We start from the raw sequence: 24980 nt of genomic DNA, 5'->3' as shown, positions 1-24980 counted from the left end.
TGCAAGGGAATCTGTGGGACTATTTGATCACGAAGGAGCAAAAAGGGCATACTTATGGAGGACAAGGACATAGCAAAGAAACTGAATGAATTCTTTGCTTCGGTCTTTACTGAAGAAGATGTAAGAGATCTGCCTGTAACGGACATGGTTTTCAAGGGTGATGATGCGGAGGAACTGAAAGAAATCTCGGTGAACCTGGAAGATATACTGAGCCAAATTGACAACTTAAAAGAGCAGTAAATCACCTGAACTAGATGGCATACATTCAAGGGTATTCAAAGAACTCAAGCATGAAATTGCTGATCTGCTGTTAGTAATATGTAACCTGTCGTTAAAATCGTCTGTAGTACTTGAAGATTGGAGGGTGGCCAATGATGTGACACTGATTTTTAAATAGGGTTCTGGGTTGATCCGAGAAACTATAGACCGGTAAGCCTGATGTCAGTGCCTCGCAAAACAGTGGAAACTATTATAAAGAATAAGATTATGGAACACATAGACAAACATGGTTTAATGGGGCAGAATCAGCACAGATGAGGCATATGTAGATTTTCAGAAAGCTTTTGATAAAGTTCCTCATGAGAGACTGCTGAGACAATTAGAGAGTCATGGGATAGGAGGCAAGGTTCTGGTGTGGATTAGGAATTGGTTATTGGACAGAAAACAGAGGTAGGGTTAAATGGTCATTTCTCTCAATGGAGGAGGGTGGAGTGCCACAGGGTTCAGTACTGGACCAGTGCTATTTAACATGTTTATAAGTGATATGGAAATCAGAACAACGAGTGCGGTGATTACATTTGCAGATGACAAAAAACTATTCAAGGTTGTTAAAACACGTGCAGACTGCAAATATTGCAGGAAGACATTAGGAAATTAGAGAGAGTGGTGGATACTTGGAATGCCCTCCCACGGGAGGTGGTGGAGATGAAAACGGTAACGGAATTCAAAAATGCGTGGGATAAACATAAAGGAATCCTGTTCAGAAGGAATGGATCCTCAGAAGCTTAGCTGAGATTGGGTGGCAGAGCCAGTGGTGGGAGGCGGGGCTAGTGGTTGGGAAGCGGGGCTAGTGCTGGGCAGACTTCTACGGTCTGTGCCCTGAAAATGGCAGAAACAAATCAAGATCAGGTATACACAAAAAGTAGCACATATGAGTTTATCTTGTTGGGCAGACTGGATGGACTGTGCACGCCTTTTTCTGCCATCATCTACTATGTTAGGTGATGCGCATTGGAAAGAATCATCCAAATCATAGTTACTGTATGCTAGGGTCCACCTTGGGGGTCAGCACCCAAGAAAAAGATCTAGGTGTCATTGTAGATAATATGCTGAAATCTTCTGCTCAGTGTGCGGTGGCGGCCAAAAAAAGCAAACAGGATGCTAGGAATTATTAGGGAAGGGATGGTGAATAAGACCAAAAATACTATAATGCCTCTGTATTGCTCCATGGTGCAACCTCACCTTGAGTATTGCGTTCAGTTCTGGTCGCCGTATCTCAAAAAAAGATATAGTGGAATTAGAAAAGGTTCAAAGAAGAGCGACCAAAATGATAAAGGGGATGCTACGCCTCTCATATGAAGAAAGGCTAAAGAGGTTAGGGCTCTTCAGTTTGGAAAAGAGACAGATGAGGGGAGATATGATCAAGGTCTACAAAATCCTGAGTGGTGTAGAACGAGAAGAAGTAAATTGATTTTTTATTCATTCCAAAAGTACAAAGACTAGGAGACTCTCAAGAAAGTTACATGGAAATACTTTTAAAACAAATAGGAGGAAGTATTTTTTCACTCAACAAACAGTTAAGCTCTGGAACTCTTTGCCAGAGGATGTAGTAACAGCCGTTAGCGTATTTGGGTTTAAAAAAGGTTTGGAGAAATTCCTGGAGAAAAGTCCATAGTCTGCTATTGAGATAGACACGGGGAAGCAACTGCTTGTCCTGGGATTAGTAGCATGGAATGTTGGAATGATCTGGGTTTCTGTCAGGTACTTGTGACCTGGCTTGGCCACTGTTGAAAACAGGTTACTGGGCTAGATAGACCACTGGTCTGACCCAGTATGGATACTCTTATGTTCTTATGAGATGTTTTTATTTTGTTTGGGTTTTTCTGAGGGAGCTCTGGGATAGATATAAGAGGCTGTATGGTGAGGAGTAATGCCTGAAGCTTTGTTGGGTTGCGTGGTTTGGTGGGGTTGCTTATGTTAGTGAATGTGTGTGTGTGTGTGTGTGTGGGGGGGGGGGGGGTTACGGATGCTGTCTCTTTAAATATGGTGCAGGAGTGGTGCTTGCTGAATAGTCTGTGTATGAGATTGTGTGGTGGGGTTCTTATTTCTCTTTTGAACCTAGCTGGGAGCTTGACAGGAATCAATACATTCACTGCTGTGAAAGACCTAACATGCAGGGGCTGATCTGACTGCTGTTACTTTAAATGCAGATGGCACTGAATCTCCAATAAAAACACACCAGGGTGCTTACTTGTTTGAAAAAATTACATGCTCATATTGCACATCACACATCGTACTAGTGGTGAGCATCTTAAACTTAGAAGACAATGGGTGTGGGAGGCTTATGTTTCAGCCTTTAGTGGCGGGAAAATGGGAGTGGGCATCTTGCTGCACAATTACCATTCCACTTACACAAGCAGATTCAAGATAGGGATGGCAAACTTATCATAGTCTTGGGAGCCCTTTGGGGCTTGAAGGTTCTTTTATTTAATATATATGCTCCCAAAGGGTACAGACATAATTTTTTCCTACTTGGTGGCTAACCTAGCAGGATATCCAGATAATAAGGTGATCTTGGGCAAGGATTTAATATAATGGCAGATCCTACCCTAGACTGTAAACCTCTCACGAAAAGATTCAATCATGACAACAATGAAGTGAATTTTCTCGTCCAGCAGCTTGATCTGCTAGATGCCTGGAGGGTCTTGCACCCATATGATAAAGATTACACTTTTCATTCTAATGCACATAATGTCTATGCAAACTTGAACTACCTTTTAGTAGACAGATGCCTTTTTTTTTTAAACATACAGGGGATTGTCATTCACTCCCCTACGGTTTCCGATCATGTGCGGTGGGGGATTCACCTGGCAGCAGCAGAAATGTAGCCAGGTTGTGACACCAGGGAGAGCACAGAGGGGATTATGTAGGCGCGTACTTAATAGGCACAACATACCATTTGAAAAATAGGTGCTGGCACCATCAGAAGTCAATTTGGGGGAAGCAGTCACTTCCCTAGTGCCTTACCTAGCTACGCCTCTGGGCAGCAGACCGATAGGCCTTGGAGATTGGCACCCCACTTATATGATGATCCAGACATCCAGATTTTTTAAAGAGCTAAGTGGCTAGATTACTGTGCAGATAACACTAGCCCCAATGTGAACCCAATCAGTTTCTGGTATGCATCGATGGCAATGCTCCAGGGACATATTTTGTCATGTATCTCTCATCAGAAAAAGGTACGGGAGAGAGCAGGGCCGCTGGGCCAGAACTGGACTGCCGCAAGCAGCCCCCCCCTCAGTTCCACCGCCAATTGTGCCTGCCCCTTTACCCTTCTGTCTTTGCCTCCAAGGGGGAGGCCCGCGCCTGGCAAGCCGCTTCCTGCATGTCTGCTCCCACGGTCTACCCTCTCCTGCTCCTGTCCGTGCCGGGAGTCAGCAGGGAAGGACGGACCCAGAAGCAGGCAGAAAGAAGCAGCTTGCTGGCACTGGACCCAGGCCTGGACCCCCTCTTGGGAAATTTTGCCCCCCCCCTTTCGGAGGGCCCTGGGAGAGGGAGTTGCTTAGTTTGACCCAACAACTTCAGACCTCTAGGCGAACCCAGATTACTCACCTTGATGATAACTCCTAAATGGTATATCACAACATTATTTCTGGCTAAATTGAGGGGAGGTCTTAACCTCCCAGGCATCTGGGCCTACAATGTAGCCACTTTGCTGCGCTGGATCCACAAAGGTTACATGGGGAGGATGACATTTTTTCCTCCAGGATGGGTGGAGGGCTAGAATCCACCCTTTAGTTTTTTTTAACCTAATACATGCTTAGGAGGGCAAGGCTCTGAGGACTGCTCTAAATTTACTTTTGTGTCCCTGTTGAGCAAGACCTGTTGGTGGTGAAGGCTTTGCCCTTTTTGCAGCTGGAGGGCAATGCCAATTAGGCACTTTAATAACTTTAGAAAGGTAATTAATGGCATTATCTTTACTGACATAATCCATGCCACTAACCTGAAAATCTTCCTCTGCTCTCCTCTAGTCCTAGACTTACCCCCCCCCCCCCCCCCCGTAGCTTGAATCATGCTCATGCCCAAGTTCAGCCCACACCAGTCCTCCTCCCTCCGTTTCTGGCCACAGCTGCTTCTTGGAGCTGCAGGGCCAAACATGCCACGTTCCTCCTCTTCTGGCTGCAACTGCTTTTGGCATGCAGTATAGGCTTTCTGCAGACAATAGCCAATTTTTTGTTCTGGTAGAATTTTCTTGGGATGTCGCCCTGAAGACTGTAAACCATTGCTTGGGTGCTATTAAACAATGGATGTTTGAGAATTAACTTATGATAAATCCAAACACAAGTGATTTAATGATTTTGAGTAGATCCCAGAATATTGACACCCTGTCCTTTTTTTTAATGAATGATCCAGATTTTGTTATAGAACCAAATCTATCATTTCAAACTCAGATTAAATTAGTAGTAAAATCAGCTTTGTTTAAACTTGTGTACAGAACATTTGGCTGCTGCTGATTTCTGGACTACATTACAAGCCTTGATACTGTAATGTGTTATATCTGGGTATATCTGCTTCATCATTAGCAGAACTATAGATTGTCCAAAACACAGCAGCACATGTGCTCAGCAGTTCCTCCTATTTTGAACATATTTTGCCAAATTTATGTTCATTAAATTGCCTACCTTTTAAGGCCTTGGTTATGATTGATAAAGCACTCAACAGTGAATTCCTGAGCTGTATTAGCATTGTTCTTAAGCTTTATAGGCCTTGGTGGGTTTTATGTCCAGTGAAATTATTTATTTAGATTTAGTTTATACCTTTTTCCATACTAGTTCAAGGCAAATTAATATTCAGGTATAGTGGGTATTTCCCTGTCTCCAGAAGGCTTACAATCTAATTTTGTACCTGATGCAAAGGAAGGTTAAGTGACTTGCACTCTGGTTCCCTGGTTGTCAGTCCACTGCTCCAACCACTAGACTACTCTCCACTCTGTCCCTTCTGTCCATCCTCTATCCAAAATGTGTGATTGTATTACAGAACTCCTTCCCACATGTTTAAGAAAAAACTGAAGACTTTTTTTTCCTACTCAGGCTTTTAAATTGAGTCATAGGAAAGCAGATGAAAAGTAGCCTAACAGAAGGTGATTTAAAGTTTTGAATGTTTGTTTTATTTATTATGGATGTTATTTTGTTCTCCCACCTAGAATGTCAGATAGTGTGGGTAATACATTTTTTTTAAAATTGATAAAACACAATAGGAACAAAAATAATATGCTACAAAAGCCATGTAAATACTGTTCTGCTACAGGGAATCAGCAGCACCACAAACAAAAAAAAGGCTGCAATTCTCTTTTCTGGTCCATAGATGTCAGCAGCAACACCAGTAAAATCAGCTAGTCCTCACGTTTGAGATGAGCACAAACTATTTAAACTCCCTCCCTCTCAGATATGCTGATTGGTTGGCTCTTTCCCTCTGGTGCAAACCTAATTCCACAAGAGAGTGCCAATACTGTTGCCTGCTTCGCAAGCTCAGAACAATGCCATCAGACAATTTAATCACCCAGTCAACTGGTGTGTGGTTTCTGTGCCAGCTTGTAGTGAGATGTTAATTATACACCCTCTCTTAGGGTGGTAGAATCACAGAAAACTGGAGGCTATGGATATTAAAAATAAGATCATTAATTCTTCTGTCTACAGAAAGTATGGCCCTGTAACCCCCTGTAACCTCCTAAAACCTTTACAGAATAAATGATTTCAGTCATATATTCCAGACTGAACTGATGAAGGAAGCATGGCTTCCAAAAGCCAGCTATGACATAGTAACATAGTAGACGACGGCAGAAAAAGACCTGCACGGTCCATCTAGTCTGCCCACGATAAACTCATATGTGTATACCTTACCTTGATTTGTACCTGTCTTTTTCAGGGCACAGACCATATAAGTCTGTCCAGCAGTATTTCCCGCCTCCCATCACTGGCTCCGGCACAGACCCCGTATAAGTCTGCCCTCCCCCATCCTAGCCTCTCAACCACCAACCCCTCTTCCCCCCTACTGAATTAGTCCAATAAAAAGATCTCACTTACCTTTGTTTATACAGCTATATACTGAAATACATTCACTGTAGACTACAGGTCAGAAACTATTCTACATAAATTGATCTGGGGTACAATTATTCTCTCTCCCTCTTTTTTTTCCTGATGAATATGGAAATGGCAGAAAAAGAGGCACAGAATAAGAAGATTTACTCAGTTTTAATATGAAAAACAAAAATGACGGTGAAACATATTCCAAATCTCACAGGCAGTGCAATATCCTAGCAAAGAACAAAAGCAAGATTGGAATGCAAGAAAGTCCATAATATCAAAAGCAAGAAATGTTCACCATGGAACATCATCACTGGCACCAGTGGATCTACCTAACCAGCGCTGCAAGCATGGCTCCTCCTAACCTAAAGAGTTCCTCCGCCCCCATGCTCCATCCTTATCTTTTTCTGTTATGGAAGGAAGAGATGGCTATTAAAAGGTGGACAGGAAGGCGAGGTGGATCTTTAAATGTAAAGTGAACTGGTAGATGTGGTAGCTGAGCGCTAGCTTTAACAATAATCATGCTACAATTGACAGTCCTATTGCCAGTTAAACTCCTGGTTGCAGCATTCAGATCTAAAGTCTGTTTATTTGTTTTAGTTTTACTAAAAGAAAACATCTGTTTCTACTTATTTAAGTGGCAGCTCCCCCCTCTCCTTTGTATGGCCCTTTCCCTTTGAAATGTCTTTGTTTAGCAGCCACGCGGTCTGTTCTGACTCTAATAAGCACATATCAATTCCTTGCAAAGAAAATATTGCTAAACAGCTTTTATTTTTAATCCAAAGCTTTGACAGCCACTACATGAAAACAATATGAGATTTAAAAAAGCTAACAGCAGTACTTTCTGCAATGCTACTGTTAATTATGCCTTAAAACACAAACAAAGCCCATAAAATTAAAGTTTATAGAACGGTAAAAAAAGAAAAAATCATCCAGGGACTTTGACAGTGTATGAAATATGTCTGGCCAATGCCAATATCAATTAAATTATAGAACTATAACCCACCACACTTTATGGCAGGTAAGGGCAAACTATGGCCTCCAGGCCACTTTTAGCCCATGGATGCCTTTCATCAAGCCCCACCAGCCTCTCTTTTCCTCTGGCCCTATCATCTAAATTCTTGAAAATGTCAATACACAGAAGAGCTGAAAAAGATGAAACACCAAAGTACCTTGCTTTAAATTAATAAATACACAGCAGACCATCACTTTACAAAACAAAAGCAGTATGTTGAATGCAAACTTATGCTCTGGTTCCATATCTAAGATCCAGTGGAGATCCTTTGGAACTTCTTGCAGTCAGGATGGAAATGAGAGACACTTAACGTTTACACTTTCACAAAACAGCTTCAAAAGGCAGAAACAGTAAGATCACCAGCATAAGAACAGTACATCAGATATGCACAGTATAAAAGGGTAGATTCTATATATGGCTCCTTAAAATCGTTGCTGAAAAAAAATACGCCTAAGCTTATTCTAGAAACTAAGCCTAAAATTAGGCATGGCTTATCGAATATGCCTAGTGCCCATCCATGGAACTAAATTTAGTCGCAGGCATTTACGCCAAGTAAAATTTGGTGTAAATGCCTATGTCTAAGGTAGGCACATAGTGGGTGTATTCTGTAACAGCATGCATAGTTTTTAGACACGCCCACAGTCTACCCATTCCACAATCATGGCCACGTCCCCTCTTCCAACCTGCATCTTAGAATTTATGTGCACCACTTTACAGAATACACTTAGAAAGTTCTGCACGTAAATTATAATTAATGCCAATTAGTGACAATTATTGGTGCTGATTGGCTTAAGATAATTAAGTTGCACGTGCTAATCAGAATACAACCTGATTTGTGCGTGCAATGCAAGTCGCACTATACAGAATATGGGGGATTGTGCCTATTCTAAGGATTACTTTCCATGAGAGTGAAATTCTTTTGTATAGGCAGTGCCTGGGCTTAAACCTACCTTGTAGGATGCCCCTGATACCAGAAAGGCAAGAGCCACAAATGTGGTCTGGGAAGGGGGGGGGGGGGGGTGTTTTGCCTGCTCTGATTTACAAGTATTTTGAGGGTGCATAAGTTTGCATTCTGGCTGAAATTTTCAGCTTAATTGGGGGTGGAAGACAGTAGCCTATATAAGGTCATGTAAAAAAAATCTCTGCCAAGTCAGAACACCACATACAAGTCCTATGCGCAAGAAAGATATCTCATCCAAGCCCAAGATAAAGATCAAATATATTAATATCACAGTGGCATTGGTGGTGGATTTATAGTTTTATCATTGTTTGTTATCTAGTATATTTATCATTGTTACTATTTTTGACATTTTACTGATGTTTTATGGGTCTGTATTTGTTTTCATTACACAGCTAGGTTGTATTTTATCACATCATTCTATGTCATTAAGTCTTGTCTACAGTTTTGATTCTTCCATTTTAACTTTATTATCCCTTCCTTTGGATCATTATGGAAAGCTGAATAAAAAAGCACAGTAACATAAAGAAAATAGATACTAATGAGTAAAATCTGATGCTACATAGGGTTCCACCCAAAGATACCTGACCAAATGATGTGGGAAGTGGTGGCAACCTTAATTGAGAGAAAAAAACGGAGACAGATGGTTCAAATTATTTCTAATCTGTGGAGCTGCATTATTTTACGAGACTTATCTCAATTCTTTGATGAGATACCTGTTTATTTTGTATGAGCATAAACAGCAATTTACTAGGGTTGAGATAAAATGCTTACCTGAATACAGATACTGTACGTCCACCTATTATATATTGACTTTCTGGGTAAATCATGGTAAGTTTAAGATCTAAATACCTGTTGACAAAGCATCAACTGTATTGGCTGGTATTAAGGCACAGTACAACGTCCCCAAATTACGGTAAGGTTTCTACCTTCTCAGACTCTTTACACAATGTTTAGAAAGGTAGGAGAATCGAGTGGGCTGACTGGCTGATGAATCAGCGTGATTTATAACAGTTGGTCCTTTTCAGTTGCAAGCACCAGAAGTCCCACAGCACCATGTATAAATATATCTGAAAGCAGTATGGTGCCTAGAGGTTCTGGGCAGCTAAGTACAATAGTTCTTGGCTTTTCCCTGGTATAGTGACGACTTTAAGCCAAGATAATCTCTGGTGGAGAGAGTCATTAATACCATTTGCCCACTCCAGACTGTAAGTCCAGTGTCTTGGTCTGAGACAGTAAAGCAGTGACTAAACCTTGGCAGAGTCTGCTACTGCCTGCAGGTATCATGAAAAGCCTCCAATGTACGGAAATCCCTCCATGTAGGGGGGAGGCCATCCTGCAGAAACTTTCCGCAGCGCTGGCAAGGAGCCTGGAACAGCCTGATGTAACTTCTTAACCAGGTCTAGAAAGAGAAGCGCAAAAAAGAAATTAAAGAAACAGGATCTGGCAGTCCTAATTTCATCCTTCCTGTCAGGCTAAATCATTACAAGGACAGAAGATGGCTCTTGGCTGAGGCCCAAGCAAGACATATGCTGATTTTATACCAAGAGAAGCAGGTGGAAAACCACAAGGTCAGAAATACAGCTGATTTTCCAGCTTCTTTGGAAACCTCCTGTCTATTACTCACTTTGGAAAAGAAGCTGTAACTAGGCCAGAGTTTCAGCGTTTAAAAATATACAGAATATATTATATTATGTAATGCTGTCCATACAAACCATCTTCTTTGAGCAAAAGTTTAACTCCAAATAGTTTTTAATACACAAAATAATGCAATAATCCAATACATCATAAGAGTAATAATAGAATGCAGTTCTTCAAGCCTACCTCTGCACTGTGATATCTATATTTACTGTTTATGAATATGGATGTCTACACTCTAGCAAACAGGAAAAAGCTACATGACCAAAGAAATGGAGTCTTAGAAAATAAGTTTGGTCCACTCTTGATGATTTACATGATTTGAAAACATGGGAAACAGGAAAATAAAGGCATTCAGAAAGGTAGCATTGTCTCACAGACACTCTTGGAATTGCCTCTTATGATATTAGGGTATCTGCTGGGAAAGCCAGAATGAAAGAAATCATTAGCTTTGAGGTATCTCTAGGAGCTTATGTTAATTTATTAGAGTCATTCAATCACTGGTTAATATTAAGAGAGGCATTCTAATGGTAAAATTGATACGTGATTATAAATTCACCTCTTTCAAGCTCATTATCATCCCACTGCAATACTCAATACACACAATAAGGACCGGTGGCAGTCAGTATTTCTTTAAATGCACTGCTACCAGCTAACTTAGACCTGGATATTCATGTCTGGGACACAGCTGTGCAGCAGCATTGAATGTTATGTGGGTGCAATCTGATATTCAGTGCTGGCACCCACATATCTAACTAGACAAAGTTAGGACTGCTTTTGTACGGTAGGTATGTGGGAACCAGCATGGTATATCACCGCCTGCTTATCTTCCGGCTATGCCTAGATTCTACCCTAAGACATTCAGAGGCACCAACTGGTTGTCACTGAATATCAGCAGATGGGCCACTCAGCGTGGTTTAAGCAGGCAAGAGCCTCTGAGTTTTTTTTTAATCTAGAAAAGTTGATGAATTAGTTCTCACTAGCAAAGTTTCAGCAGTAACATCAATTGTTTTCCTCTAATTCAGCTGAATGAATGGATAATAACCAGCTAACAAGTGTGTAGGCTTCACCTGGATTTAAGAATGTAATTACTTGCCTTTCCAAATCTGAGTTCAAGGTGAGTTACAAGTTCAGTCAGGTACACAAGTCATTTCCCCTGTCTAAGTGGACTTACAGTCTAAGTTGTACCGATGGCAATGGAGGGTGAAGTGACTTTCCCAATGTCAGAGATTCAGTGGGAGAAGCAGGATTTAAACCCTGGTTTCTCTGGTTTTCAGTCTGCTGCTCTATTAGGCCGGTGCTTTTCAACCCAGTCCCTTGGAAGACGCCCAGGCTTTTAAAATATCTACAATAAATATGCATGGCAGCACATTGTGCCTCATTCTTACTATTTCTTACTACAGCATAATTTGTGTTCACGAGGGAGAGAGAAGTATGTTTATCTAGCCTGGTGTTTGCAGTTTTCTCATATTTTCAGCCTCTGAGGCAGCCAACTACAGGACGAAACTTGGTCAACTCAGGCGTATGTTTACCCCTCCAGTCTGTTGTTTGATTAATAAACTGCTGTTTGGGTTATTCCTGTATACTTTCTGTTTTTCTTCACCTGGTTGTTATCCTGATTTTCAGCCTGCTGCTCTGTTAGGCCAATGCTTTTCAACCCAGTCCTCGGAGCACACCCAGGTTTTCAAGCTACAATACATATGCATAAGATAGATTTTGCATATCAAGGAGGCAGTGCATATAATCTCTCTCATGCATATTCATTCTGGATATCCAAAAAAACCTGACTGGCTGGGTTGAGAAGCACTGTATCGGGCTACTCCTCCATGCCATTTAGCATGACTGCTCATGAGTTTCTAACTTGTGCTAACTCAGCTACTTATCAATGTGGTATTACTTACCCAAAATATTCAAAACACTTATGTGCAACTACAGAGTTGTGAGTTGTGGAGTCTGCTGCAGAATCTTTCTTGCTGGAGCCCCTGGGAGCCCTTAGGAGCTTGGGACTGAAAACATCCCTTAGAGATGATATCCAAGTTTTGTTGCCTTGGAATCACAATGTGGGCTGTGTTTGTTGAGCAATCTGAAGGATAACTTTGCTCGTACAGAACTAGATGAACGGAAATAGACTTAATTTGAATATATTTATGGGTCTGTGTGTCTCTTCTGCCCAGCAGTTTGCCTGTATTTAGTGTGTGTGTGTGGGAGGAGGGAGTACTGCTTACCATTCAGCTAGAAGTGAAAAGTCTGGCGATAGTTTTAGACAGTGGCATATCTGGGGGAGGGGGGCTGGGCCCACCCACTTTGGGCTCAGGCCCCCTTCCTAACCTGCAGCACCCCATTAATTGGCTGTCAGGGAATGCTGAAGCCCTGCCAGCCAAAGAAATTTGGGGTCTGAGCCGCTCACCTCTTCCTTGTGCTGCTGCTGTAATCGTAAGCCAGAGGCATGCCTCCAGCTACCGACTCCGGGACTCCCCAAGCATGCTCGGTTCTCGTGCAAACTGAGCATTCGAGAGGAGACGTCCTGGCATTGGTGACATGCCACCGGCTTTCAATTACAGCAGTAGCACAAGAAAGAGGTGAGCAGCTCAGACCCTGAATTTCTTTGGCTGGCAGAGCTTCAACATACCCTTCAGCAAAGGGATTCTTATGGGAGGAGGGAATGTATTGCCGTCCCCCTCAAAATTGAAGGGCTGGCAACACTCCTGGCTTTAGATGCTGTACCTACTATACAACCACAAGTAGTTTTGATAGTTAAAAGAACAATAGAGAATAATGCTCAGGGGGGCAGATTTGGCCTTTTTTGCAGGAGTAGCAGCCTAGTGGTTAGTGCAGTGGACTTTGATCCTGGGGAACTGAGTTCGATTCCCACTGCAGCTCCTTGTGACTCTGGGCAAGTCACTTAACCCTCCATTGCCCCTGGTACAAAATAAGCACCTGAATATATGTAAACTGTTTTGAATGTAGTTGCAAAAACCTCAGAAAGGCGGTATATCAAGTCTCATTTCCCTTTCCCCCTTTCCCATCAAAATGTTTGGTCAGCGATGCAGTTGGTGGTTCTCTTTCATCTTGATTACAGCAATACTATTTAGGTGGGGTTGCCAAAACATTTCTAGACAGAATGAAGTTGGTCCAGAATTCTGTGGGAAGGATTCTGAGATGCATTTGAAATGGGATAGGGCTACCACAATTCTGAGCTCATTGCATTGTTACCTGTTGAAGGATACACTCAATTCAAAATATTGTTTAGCATTCTGCACTTTTAATGCTCAAAATCCCACTTATTTGAAGTATAACCTTAACTGCAGACCTATATGTGTGTTGCAAAATTTTTGTCTCCTAGTAGTGAAAGCTTTTTTTATCTGGTAAAAACACGGACCAGGTCATTTTCAGAAATGATGCCAGTGCTGTGGAATGTCACAAGTTGGGGTTTTCTAGTATTTATTTCCAGTGGTGGGAATGTAAAGGAAGCTGATCTTGTTTTGGCTAATTTGGTGGGGGTGGGGGGGGGGGGGGGGGTGGGGGGGTGGGGGGAGGAGGAGGACGAATGGGTTGGGTGTACAATATATTTATGAGAATTTTATCTCTGTTCAAGACTTGATTTACTGATTTTATTTCTACTATTGTCATTTTATTTGTTATTACTTGTTCCCCATTGTTTGTTCCAATGGTCGACAAAGCAGGTTATACATTCTTTAAAAAAATCTAAAGTTATTTAATATCAGAATATCTGCATGGCTTACTGCCCAAGTGACAGTCAACTACACTACTCAGTTTCTTTTACAAGTATTGTAGTTCACATGTGAAAATGCTCCTCAGAAAGACTTGTGACAGTATAGAAAAAAGATAACTCAATTCCAACCTCAAGGAGACAGTGAACTGAAAAGGTGATGTACTCTCAGAGAGATGTACATGAATCTTGTCATTGAAACTCTTATGGAATATAGTCAATAGCAGAGAACTGTTTTCTCACAAATGGGTCAGCTGTATTTAGTGATACAAATCTTTCCATCTTCATTAGAATACCTATCAACAGCAGCAGGTCTTAGGCTGTCAATTGCTATTTTCCAAGAAAACCAGAACATTTGTGGAGCTTTACAGGAAAAGCAAGGACAACAAAAGCACTATGGTTTTATTAGGCTGGAGCAGACACCAGAGCTCTGGAGGAATTTAAATGACAACATGGGTAAATATTAAATACAAACAAAATACATAAATGAAGGTAAACTGTTGGCAGAAGAGGTGGCAAGAACATACAACAGAGAAAAAAATGTCTCTGCTATTGCACATCTGACAAGTAAAGGACCTACAAAATGACATTTAACAATGAGTGTTTGTCCCAAGCTGGGTTTCTTGCTCTCAAACATGCTTCAGAAGATCAATAAGGCAAGCCCATAGCTTGGGCAGCGCTTGTACTAGGCCTTTTCACATTTCCTTGGAGGAGCTGCTTCCACCTGTCATAACTGAGTTATTGTTAGTCTTCAGCTTAGGCCGAGCTCTTAGAAAGAGGAGTGCTGTAAACTAATCTGGACATAATGGCAAGCTTTACTGCCATTATGGGCTGTATTTTTTTTAATAGGTAAAGGATTCAAGAAAGAGAGGTTCCTGCTGAAAAAGATCTGAGGAGGCAGCTGAAAGTTTTAAGGGTCCCCCAGATGTGCTGATGGACTGCAAAATGACTGAACTGCAAACACTGATCCAGATGATCAAATCCTCTGCACTGTTCCGAACAGTACTGGAAATTTAGCGCTGGAACAGTGCGGGGGATTAAAGGTTTTGCACACTATTAGTTTTGATCATTGGGGGACTTCTGTGGGAGGACTGTGCCTGGGCATGTGCCCAAGGCACAACCCTCCCATCGAAGTTGTTTGACAGGTTCACGCTGAAAAAAAAAAAAAAAAGCCCAGACCTGTCAAAAAGAATGTCCCCCCCCCCCCCCAACGCATGCAAGGGGCTGGAGGTCTGGTGGACCTTCCACCCTCCAACCCCTCCCCGGACAAGTGCCTCTAGCCCCCCTAACCCCTCCCCGACACCAAAAAATGTCCCTGGTGACCCAGTGGGCAATCCTACCCCCACCCGCCCTCTCACCTCCATCTGCCCTGGAGGCCTAGTGCCCCCCCAAACTCTCCTCCTGTACCTTTTTAAGGGAGAAGGAAGTAGCACTCCCTCCTCCTGGGCGCTGCCTTCAAAATGGTGGTGCCCTGCCCGGTGCATCCTGGGATGCACTGGGTAGGGTTTCAATACCATATATGAGAAAAAGGTGACGACCCAGGAGATACTCACTCCCACCTTCTAAAGGTATGAGAGGGGGTTTGGGAGGCACTAGGCCACTAGGGCGGGTGGGGGTAGGGTTGCCCACTGGGCCACTAGGGAGTTTTTGTGGTGTGGGAAAGGGGCTTAGGGGCCTAGAAATCCACTGGACCTCCAGCCTCCTGTGTCCTTGTGTTAGAGAGGGGGTGTCGGGGGGTCCAACAGACCTCCAGCCCCTGTGTTGGTGTCTGGGGGGGGGGGGGCTTATCCAGTAGACCCCCTGACCTCCCCGAGTGGGCTGCATGGCTTGGACTGGGGAGGGGGGGAGGAAGAAAGGAGCCTTAATCCTAACACCAGCTCCAAGCTGGTGTAAGGTTAAAGCAGTATTCTACCCATACGATCAGAGCTCTGTGGTATTCCCTGGTGCACTTGTTTTCAGTTCATACCTCTGTTTATACTGAGCTGGTGCATGCGGGCGCTAGTGGTCTCTAGCACCCTCATTTACCTTTGATCATCGGGGTCTCTGAGCACAGCAAAGTTTAAGGATTCTGAGATACCTGATTTACAAGACCTGTTTTCTCATATTCAGTGAATAAAAGAAAATCCTTAGTGAATCAGGCCTTTAGTCATTTGTAAGACCATAGTAATAACATCTTGACTACATCTAACACCTTTTTATTTTTAAGTAGCCCTGAAGAACTGGTCTTCTCTATCTAAATAATTATTTCATTGTAAACTATAGATAAAATGATGTAACTACTGAACAGACCAAATTTTCTCTGTGCAATGTTGAAATTGCTAAACACAGTAGAATTTGGCAGTGTGCTGCCAAAATCTCTTGCAAAGACTCTGCTTACCATAAAGGAGCGGACTACCACATCTGGCATCTGGGGAAGCTGATAATGCAGCAGAGCCGTTGTTGCATGATCTGTCACCTGGGTCCAAAAAAAAAAAAAAAAGGATTGATTTACTTCTTAGAGATGGACTAGAATAGATCATAGGATATGAGCCCAACTATTATTACTTCATGAAAATTTAGAACAATAGTTTAGAAATCTTCTTCAGTGCTTGCAAGCTATGGTGTATCCTCCCCAAGTGAAAACAGCCCTGGTAATTATCAACTTCATTTATAGAAAATCTGAACTGCCGAACTGAAAGACATGGATCCTGTGATAAAGCCTTTTGACCTGATCTTTAGCTGCTCATACACACAACCACAGTGTAACAAAATAAGGCCGCACTTCCTGCAGCGGGCCCTTAACGCTGGCAGCCATCACTCAAGGGCTTGTGACAACAGGAATCAGTGACTGCAGCTCTCATGACATCTGTGAGTTGCAAAGAAGGGAAAAGGCTGGGAAGCATGGTACCATATTATAGTCGGCTGCTGTGCGCCTCACCCTGATGCCTCCCTATTATCTAAATTCTATTAACTGACTGATTAAAGCTAGGAAGTTCTGGTGGGTTGAAGTCTGCCCCGCATATAGTAGCAGATACATCTGATTTAGTCTTGCCTGGCACAAGGGAAACACTCTTGTTCACTGGAAATTAGTAACATTATCTTTACATCACACTGTTCACACAAAGAGCAATTATGTATTTCCTGAAATTCTATTTCTCTAATATATATTAGTGAACTAAAACTTCTGTTACAGCAAGGAAACTTCAAAAGTATAGAATAAGTGCTGATCAATACAAGTATTTTAATGGAAATATATTCTTAGAGAAAGACATCATGCTTAGCAAGGTTGAAGGTCAATGCAAAAGAGGAAGGCCCACAATGTGATGGATTGATACAACTGCAGCAACTATAGAGCCCACTATAACAATTAGCCACCTGAATGAAGACCAAACACATCTCAAGAACAACTATTCACAGGGTCACTACGAGTCGACACCAACTTGACAGCAAGTAACATATTCTTTGTACCTACAGTTTCTGTTCAAACACTGCAATTTACACAGGGCTTTTTTTTGAGGGGGTACTGAGTACCGGCACCTTTCCCAGTGTCTACTAAAATTGACCCATGGACCACAAGTTTTAATGAAAGAGCTCAGGCTCAAGACACCAATTCTGCCTTGTCATAGATTCTGTGACTGGTTGCAGGGGGCCTGGCTATTGTGGACTGAGTCCCTCAGTGATCACCCCACCCCTGAAGGATGGCCTGGCATTTGAGTACCGGCGCCTTTTTTGCTAGAAAATTTGCACTGAATTTACATGCAAGAGAGGAGCGTTTTAGATTTAGCTCATACCTTTTTCAAAGCGAGTTACATTTAGGTACACTAGATGTTTCCCTATCCCTGTGGGCCTTAAAATCTAAAGTGCCAATGTAGTAAAGTGTGGACTCACTAGCTCAGTTTTAGCACACAATTTTGTGGGTGCCCTATATAAAAACAGGTTTTGCTTATCTTACATTTAAATCCCATGGCAATGAGACAGGCAGTGCAGATGCAGAGAGGTACGCAAAGATCAAAGGCTAAGATCAGCACAGGGGCTTTAACACCAGGTCTGAGGAGATGTAAAAGATTAGCTTGTTCTGCAGTCAGCATTAGTGAGGATTTCATGCCCTGTTCTTCTCTTTACTGTAAGCATATAAAATATGAAGTTGCATGTGCACACATCTACATATGTGCTTGAATGCTATTCTGTGAATACTGTTATTGCAAAACATTTTATGCACAGAAAAGCATTTCAGCACATGTGCATGGCACTCTGGCTGCCGATACACTTTTTTTGTGCGCAAAATACAGCTGCCACTAGCGCAGATCTGTGTATGCATGCATCTGGTGAGCTCTATGTTAACAGTAGCAGGCGAGAGGGAATCAAAAGCGCAGTGGACGAAGCACAGCAGAAAAAAAGCACAATGGGCTCCAAGAATTGGTATGGAGGAACTATTTTATTGAGGACCTGACTCGGTCCATGTTTCAGCAATTTGCCTGTGTCAGGGGTCAGCATTATAAATGTTCCAGCACATTTGAAATTGATGAACTTAGTCAAGTGTTGTAATCCAATGTGTACAAATATATGCAGGAAAGTTGCTCAATTCACTTGCAGCCTAAAAGAGGCTGTGCATGCATACGACATCAGTTTCTGCATTCTGTGCTCCCATGTGCGCGGGATTATCTGCAGGTTTTGGGCTCCATGGCGGCAACAATAGAAGCTGTGCTGTGGGCCAGGGCACATATGAAACCTCTTCAGAGGTCTGTTCTCTCCAGGTGGTCACCGCAAAGGGACTCCGTCCTGCGAAAGTTGTCACTACCAGCACAGTAGAGAGGCAGTCTTCGCTGGTGGCTCCGGATGCCCAATTTGTCCAGAGGGAGGCCTCCAGAGGTGCGAAGGCGGTAGAATGAGAGGACATGAAATGAGATTGAAGGGGGGCAGACTCAAGAAAAATGTCAGGAAGTATTTTTTCACGGAGAGAGTAGTGGATGCTTGGAATGCCCTCCTGCGGGAGGTGGTGGAAATGAAAACGGTAACAGAATTCAAACACGCGTGGGATAAACATAAAGGAATCCTGTTCAGAAGGAATGGATCCTAAGGAGCTTAGCCGAGATTGGGTGGCAGAGCCTGTGGCGGGAGGCGGGGATAGTGCTGGGCAGACTTATACGGTCTGTGCCCTGAAGAGGACAGGTACAAATCAAAGTAGGGTATACACAAAAAGTAGCACATATGAGTTTATCTTGTTGGGCAGACTGGATGGACCATGCAGGTCTTTTTCTGCCGTCATTTACTATGTTACTATGTAACGGAGCAGACCTGGCTGATTCAACTGCAGCCTGAAAAAACTGGTCTCTCTCCTATGTTAACACACATTTTTTGTGCTTAGCCTATTTGCATACTATTTTGTTACTGCATCGGGGAGTACAATTTTGGTATTATGCTTGTGTTTGTAACTGAGTCAATGAAGTGACCTGCCCAATCACAAGCATTGTCAGTAGGATTTGACCCTGGCTTATCTGGTTCTCAGCCACTGAGGAAAAGAAGCCGGAGCAAAGTTTTCTGTATGCAGTCATCTTACAATAATTAAAAGCAGTGGAGAGAGAGGAAATCCTTTTGCAGAAAGTTCACTAAAAGAGGGACTCCAATATCTTCGCTTCATCAAGTATATGCAATTTCAAAATAATTCTGTAGTACAAAAGAGTGACCCTAACTCATACATGTCAGACCGTTGCTGCATATGCAGAGATTATTACCTGATCAAGTTACAAAGCTCTTCAACAATTACTGAGGTGTCAGACTGAATAAAAACATTTGTCTCTGCTCAGCCTTCTTGTACCTGCTCTCTCTATACTCAGCAATGATGCTTTTCTTCTGCTTAAAGAAGTTTTTATTCTTTTTGACCTATAAACAAAGAAAAAAGGTGTTTTCCATAATTGCTGAAAAGCTGAAGCTTGGAGGTGAGGTTGAGATGGTTGGATGGGAGGATAGGGTCTTTAACAAATTTAAATGGACTGGTTACTTAGCCATATCTGTATGTACTATATATACTTTTCCTTGTTGTATTGGTAAGAGCTAATGAGCTTCCACTGCACGATCAAGGGCAACCCCAGGGCTGCTGGAAGATACCAAAAATGCTTTCTGAACAAAAGGGGGAAACAGAAGAGAGCAATACATGCAGAGAAATGTACTGAGAGAGAAAAGATATTGTGAGATCAAAGTGGCTCTAAAGCATGGGAGAGGGAAGAGACTGACAGGTCACTCTGCTATGGAATATGGAAATTCATTGCTAGGCATTATATATAGCTCTATATTATATATCTCCTATGGAACACAGTATTTTTCATATAGTGTATGGTGTCCATTTCTTTTACTCAAATTAATTTGAAACTTTTTTTTAACACCATAAACTAGCTGAGAACAGGCAAATTAAATAATCAATTTTGGTGAAAAAATCTTCATAATATTTTTCATTTTTCTCTCTTTTTCTCTCTCCATCTTTGATATCTCTTCCCTAGACACCATGGCTGGGTAGTACTAAATAACCTTTGGCAGCCTGAGGTTAGCAGGGCCCATCAAACAGCCTTAGCCATTTTCTCTCCCTCCCTGGGCCAAACTGCACCATCCCCATGTACCATCTATTTCAACTAGTACTATCAGCACAGTTGCTTGCCTTTAATGAGGCTTTTTCCAAGGATAGGCAAGATAAATCATCACCACTTGTGGGTGATGTCATCCAATGTGGCCAACATAAACCCAAGTCTCTCAGAGCTGAGACAGACCAAAAAAGGTCTTCTGAGCAGGCACAGGAAATCCTGTGTACGTGGTTGCTCCCATGTTTCTTTTAGTCCCATTTAAAGCTTCAGTCAACTCTTAGGGAAGGATTGTGTGACAGATCCATCCTGGAGAACCCCTATTACAGGTAAGCAGCTATGCTTTCTCCATTAACAAACAAGTTGAAATCAGACACCCTCATGGGAACTCCCATAGCCAAGGACCACTTCTGAGAATTAAATGGGTGAGCCACGCAAAAACAGTGGGAAGAGTTGAAAGGGGGCTCGAGAAGTCTAGCTGTGACTGCTGTCCTTTTGGGACATGATGTCCTGACAGTAATTGGACATGAAGGTACAAATTCACAGCCGGATGTCAAATCTCCACATGCACTACTTAGAGGTGGGTGACTGAAAAGACCACTGTTCTCATTTGTGCAAAGTCTTAAGGGCGTATACCCATAGTTTGATATCACTGCAATTTACCAACTAGTTGGAAAAGTTTACTAAGACATAGCTATGGATCAAAGGAAATTCCAATGTAGGTGAAGAACAAAAGCCAGGGCTCATATTCAGTCCAATGTATGTAAGGCCTTTTCCTCTTTATGGCTTACAGAAGAAGAGGAGCACTACTGAAAGTTGAAACCACTTTTCGGCAAAAATTTCAGATGTGTTTGGAGTGTCATCCTATTACAGCAGAATTGAAGATAGGGGTCATCCAAGATCAATGTCTATAACTTGCTTATTCTGTGTGCTGAGGTGATGGTAACAAGGAACAAGACCTTACGGGTGAGGAATTTCAGATGTGCAGATGCTATTCATTACATACCGGTTTCATGGGTTGAGTGAGCAAGGACCACATTCAGATCCCAAGGGACCAGTGTTAAGGTTCTGGGCTGGGGCTAACAGGGGGCTCCTCATTTCATTCCAGTTGAAATGAGGAAAGGGAAGCAACTGCATAAAGGTCTGCGTTAGTGGCCTGGGAGAAAATTACCGCTGCATTGGACTAGAGGTTTCATATCCTGAGGTTTCTGTTCCAGAGGCCCTTAATGAACTTGGATACTAGTGGATGCAGGGCCATATCAGGCAACCCTAAAAGGCATCCCATTATTGTGTTCAGCGAAACTTTCACTGATGGAATGCAAAGACCCAAGTTTTAAAAGTATGAGATAATACAGAAGTAATTCTGGAGTGTAATGGAAGAGGCTCCAATCTCTCTTCTTATACCACAGTTTCCACATAAACCCATAGTATTTCCAGGTAAAGATTTTCTAGCTACAATGAGGGTATCTCTCATTTCCAGGCCGAGCAGAGTTTTCAGCTACTGATCTTCAAGCCATCAATGCCTCATATCAAATGTTGGGATGCAAAACAGCTCCCCTTTCTTAGCCACCACCATGACAGGAACTGGTTCAGACTCCACTAAAGGAAACCAGATTTGACAAGGCCACGAAGGTGGTATAAAAATCAGACTACCCTTGTCCCATTTTATTTTTGTCTAGCATGTGGCTAGCGGACAGATTAGAGGAATACACAGAGAAAACCTAGCCTTCAATCAACAATAAAAGTATTTGTCTTTTCACTCACAGGTAGGTCTACTGAACAGATACTTGGTGGTGTTCTCCCCTGCAATCATGGGGTAGGTGAGTGAAGATGCTGTCCACAACCCTGAACTGGGGACCATTATAAGGTTTGAATGTGCAGCTAAGGCAGTCTGAAAATCCATTCTGTATGCTTAAGTGTGAGATGGCCTATTTCCAGTTCCTCAGTGAATCTTTATAGAGTGCATGAGCTGGTTCTGCTCTGCTGGTTTAGAGAGAACATTTCCACTTGACTGGATAAGGACTCTCATATCTGTGACAATGGACATGAAGGCCCGGACCACTCACTGGCCACAGCTCCAATAGATTTATGTGGTATAAGTTCTCTATCCAATCGCTTCCTTTGAGTGTGCACCCCATCTGGAAAATGAAGCAGCCATAGCAAACACCAACTAATAATGATCCTTAATTATACTAAGCACTTCTTTGCCTTTCAAATTTAATAGGTTCTCCCTCATGTAGGGGATGTCCACTCAAAAACCACTGACTCACAATCACACCCCTATGAGATTCTGGAGGCAGAGTCATAGGCTGAGCATATGAGGTTATTTTTTTGAACTCCAGAACTTCATTCAAACTCCATGAGAAGTTAGCCCTGTCTTTTGATGGAAATTTCTCTGCAGGTAGATGGAGTTTGGACATATATTCTTGGAGGTACTGAACCATATATAATTTATGTATTGTGATCCTGGCACTAAGTGGAAGGCTTCTTTCCTACAGAGTCTAGAGCCGTACTATTTCTTCCAGGCAGGGTGCTGGAATGGTCTCTCAACCACTTCTTTTTGAGAGCTGATTTGACCATTACAGAGTGGGTGGGATAGATGTACCTTGTTGAATCCTGGGCACAGCTGAACTTTGTACCTGATATCCAATTTCATGGTAACCAGGAAGCAGGAGATAGGGTTGTCAATCCATAGCTGTAGATCCTGCAGTAATCTGTATACATAGGGATGGATGCAAACTTTGAACTCATCCAACTGATGTAGGACACTGCACACTTTGGCTCAAACTCCTGAGTGGACAGGATCTCACCTTCCTCACTGGATTGTTTCATCCCCAACACTCTGTGGAAGGTGCATAGGCCTGGGTGTTATCCCTTCAGATTTTCCTTTTTTATACTTGTGGTCTGGAAAACAGAGAGCCAGTGCAGGTCTGGGATTGCCTGCCTCTGGCTGGATAAGGGCCAGGGTCCAGGCAGGTCATCCAATCTCTTTGAAGCTGGTGAGGTCCTCTGGAGTGACAAGGAACACATCCCTATATAATGCCTTGACAAACTGAAGAAATCATTATAAACAGAACGAGCAACTAACTGACCAACTGATATAGTAGGGCCTGGAAAAGAGACATCTGTCTCCTGGACCAATATGGTCTCTGGAGTCTTTCGTTGTAACTAACTTGCTACTGATGACACACCTGCATCATCCTCATTTCCAGGACAGAAGGTTTGGCACGAGTATACTGTTCATTTCCAGTGCCAGGGATTCTTCTCACCAGTGGCGTTCCTAGGGGGGCTGACACCTGGGGCGGATCACCGATGCGCCCCACTCCCCGGGTGTAGCGCCCCCCCTGGAACAGCGCGACGCCCCTCCCTGGCGAAAGAACCCCCGATCCCCCGGCGAAAACCCCCCCCCGGGTGCACGCCGCTGGGGGGGGGGGGGGGGATGCTGCGTGCCTGCCGGCTCTTTGTTTTCATGCTCCCTCTGCCCCGGAACAGGAAGTAACCTGTTCCGGGGCAAAGGGAGCATGAAAATGGAGAGCCGACAGGCGCGCGGCACCCCCCAGCGGCGTGCACCCGGAGCGGACCGCCCCCACCTTGGTACGCCACTGCTTCTCACCTGTGGGGAAAATACTTAGAAAAGCCACAGGCTTTGTTTGGAAATAAAAGGAGATTGCAAAATGCACATCCATGCAGTACTTGGATGAAAAAAGACTGGGGACCTGTAGAGCAACCATGCACATGGGAACTCCCTTTCAAATGCTCATATCACCTTGGTTGGTCTATTTGAGCTCCAAGAGAGCAGGGTCTGAGTCTCCACCTTTAGATGTCACCCATGAGTGTGGTTAATTTCATCTTGCATGTTGATAGAGAAATACCACTCAGTATTTTTTTTTTTTTTACACATTTTGAAGGGAAAAAACCATCTGAAAATCAAGACTGTTCTATACTATCATGGATGAAAGAGGCATTCATTACATCACAGTAAGAAAGTTTCTTGACTGATAGTTTGATTCTTAGAATGGATACAAATTGGTTGACCCAAGCTGATTTAAATGGTGAGATATGAATGGGATCTTTCAAGCAGACAATATCAATAACCAAGATCAGTTCTGAATTCTGCTTTTACTTTTATGGTAAATAATTTTAATCCTGCCATCAGTAGAAAGTTAAACATATTCTCTGGACATTTATATAGCTACTGCAGAATGGATTCATTTGTGTGAAAACATGGAGCCCCGCAATAAATGTACTGCTGCCTCATTTCTGATCATGTTTCTCAGCTCTACACATATATCACTATCAGCATGTTCACAGATGGCAAAATCAAACATATAAATGGCAAGTGACCGACTCACCTGCAAATGCGCAGTATAGACTTCCCTCTCTGTCCCGCCCTCGCATCAAGATGTGATGATGTCAGAGGGCGGAACAGAGAGGGAAACGGAGTCGGACTGTTGGACGCTGCCGCTGGAGCCTGGAAACGAACATCGTGCGCACCAACCTCCACCCTCCCCCCCATCCCCGCCGCTGCTCCCGCCCCCCCCCCCTCCGTATCGGGCCCCCTGCACTGACCTGACAGCGCCTCTCACCTCCGTGTGGAAGCGCTGCAGGCAGCAGCAGATGCCCGGCAAGGAGGGGGGAGGGAGCGGCGGCGAGGAGGGTAGCTGGAAATCTCGCCCATTTTAACGGGCTTAACGGCTAGTATGTAAAATAAACTGACTATAAGAAGTAATCAGTGCCATATACAGCCTCAAGCACACTTCAACAGGCTAATGTCATGCAACAGCCTGCG

At 43.1% G+C, this 24980-nt stretch overlaps 1 protein-coding gene across 4 annotated transcripts in view; it reads right to left on the bottom strand.

Moving 5' to 3' along the window:
* Positions 1-8093: 8093 nt before the first annotated feature.
* Positions 8094-24980, bottom strand: part of MED27 (mediator complex subunit 27) — a 405350-nt gene continuing 388463 nt past the window's right edge. For all 4 annotated transcript variants that reach the window (XM_030207783.1, XM_030207784.1, XM_030207785.1 and 1 more), the window contains 2 exons: positions 16021-16098; positions 8094-9677 (listed from right to left, as the gene is read on the bottom strand). In XM_030207783.1, coding sequence (XP_030063643.1) covers positions 9543-9677; positions 16021-16098 — 213 coding nt within the window. In that variant the 3' untranslated portion in view covers positions 8094-9542. The remainder of the gene's footprint in view (positions 9678-16020; positions 16099-24980) is intronic.

The sequence above is a fragment of the Microcaecilia unicolor genome, chromosome 6, assembly GCF_901765095.1.
Source record: "Microcaecilia unicolor chromosome 6, aMicUni1.1, whole genome shotgun sequence".
Classification (NCBI taxonomy): domain Eukaryota; kingdom Metazoa; phylum Chordata; class Amphibia; order Gymnophiona; family Siphonopidae; genus Microcaecilia; species Microcaecilia unicolor.
The sequence above is the reverse complement of the archived record's forward strand: the minus strand, read 5'-3'. Positions and strand labels throughout refer to the sequence as shown.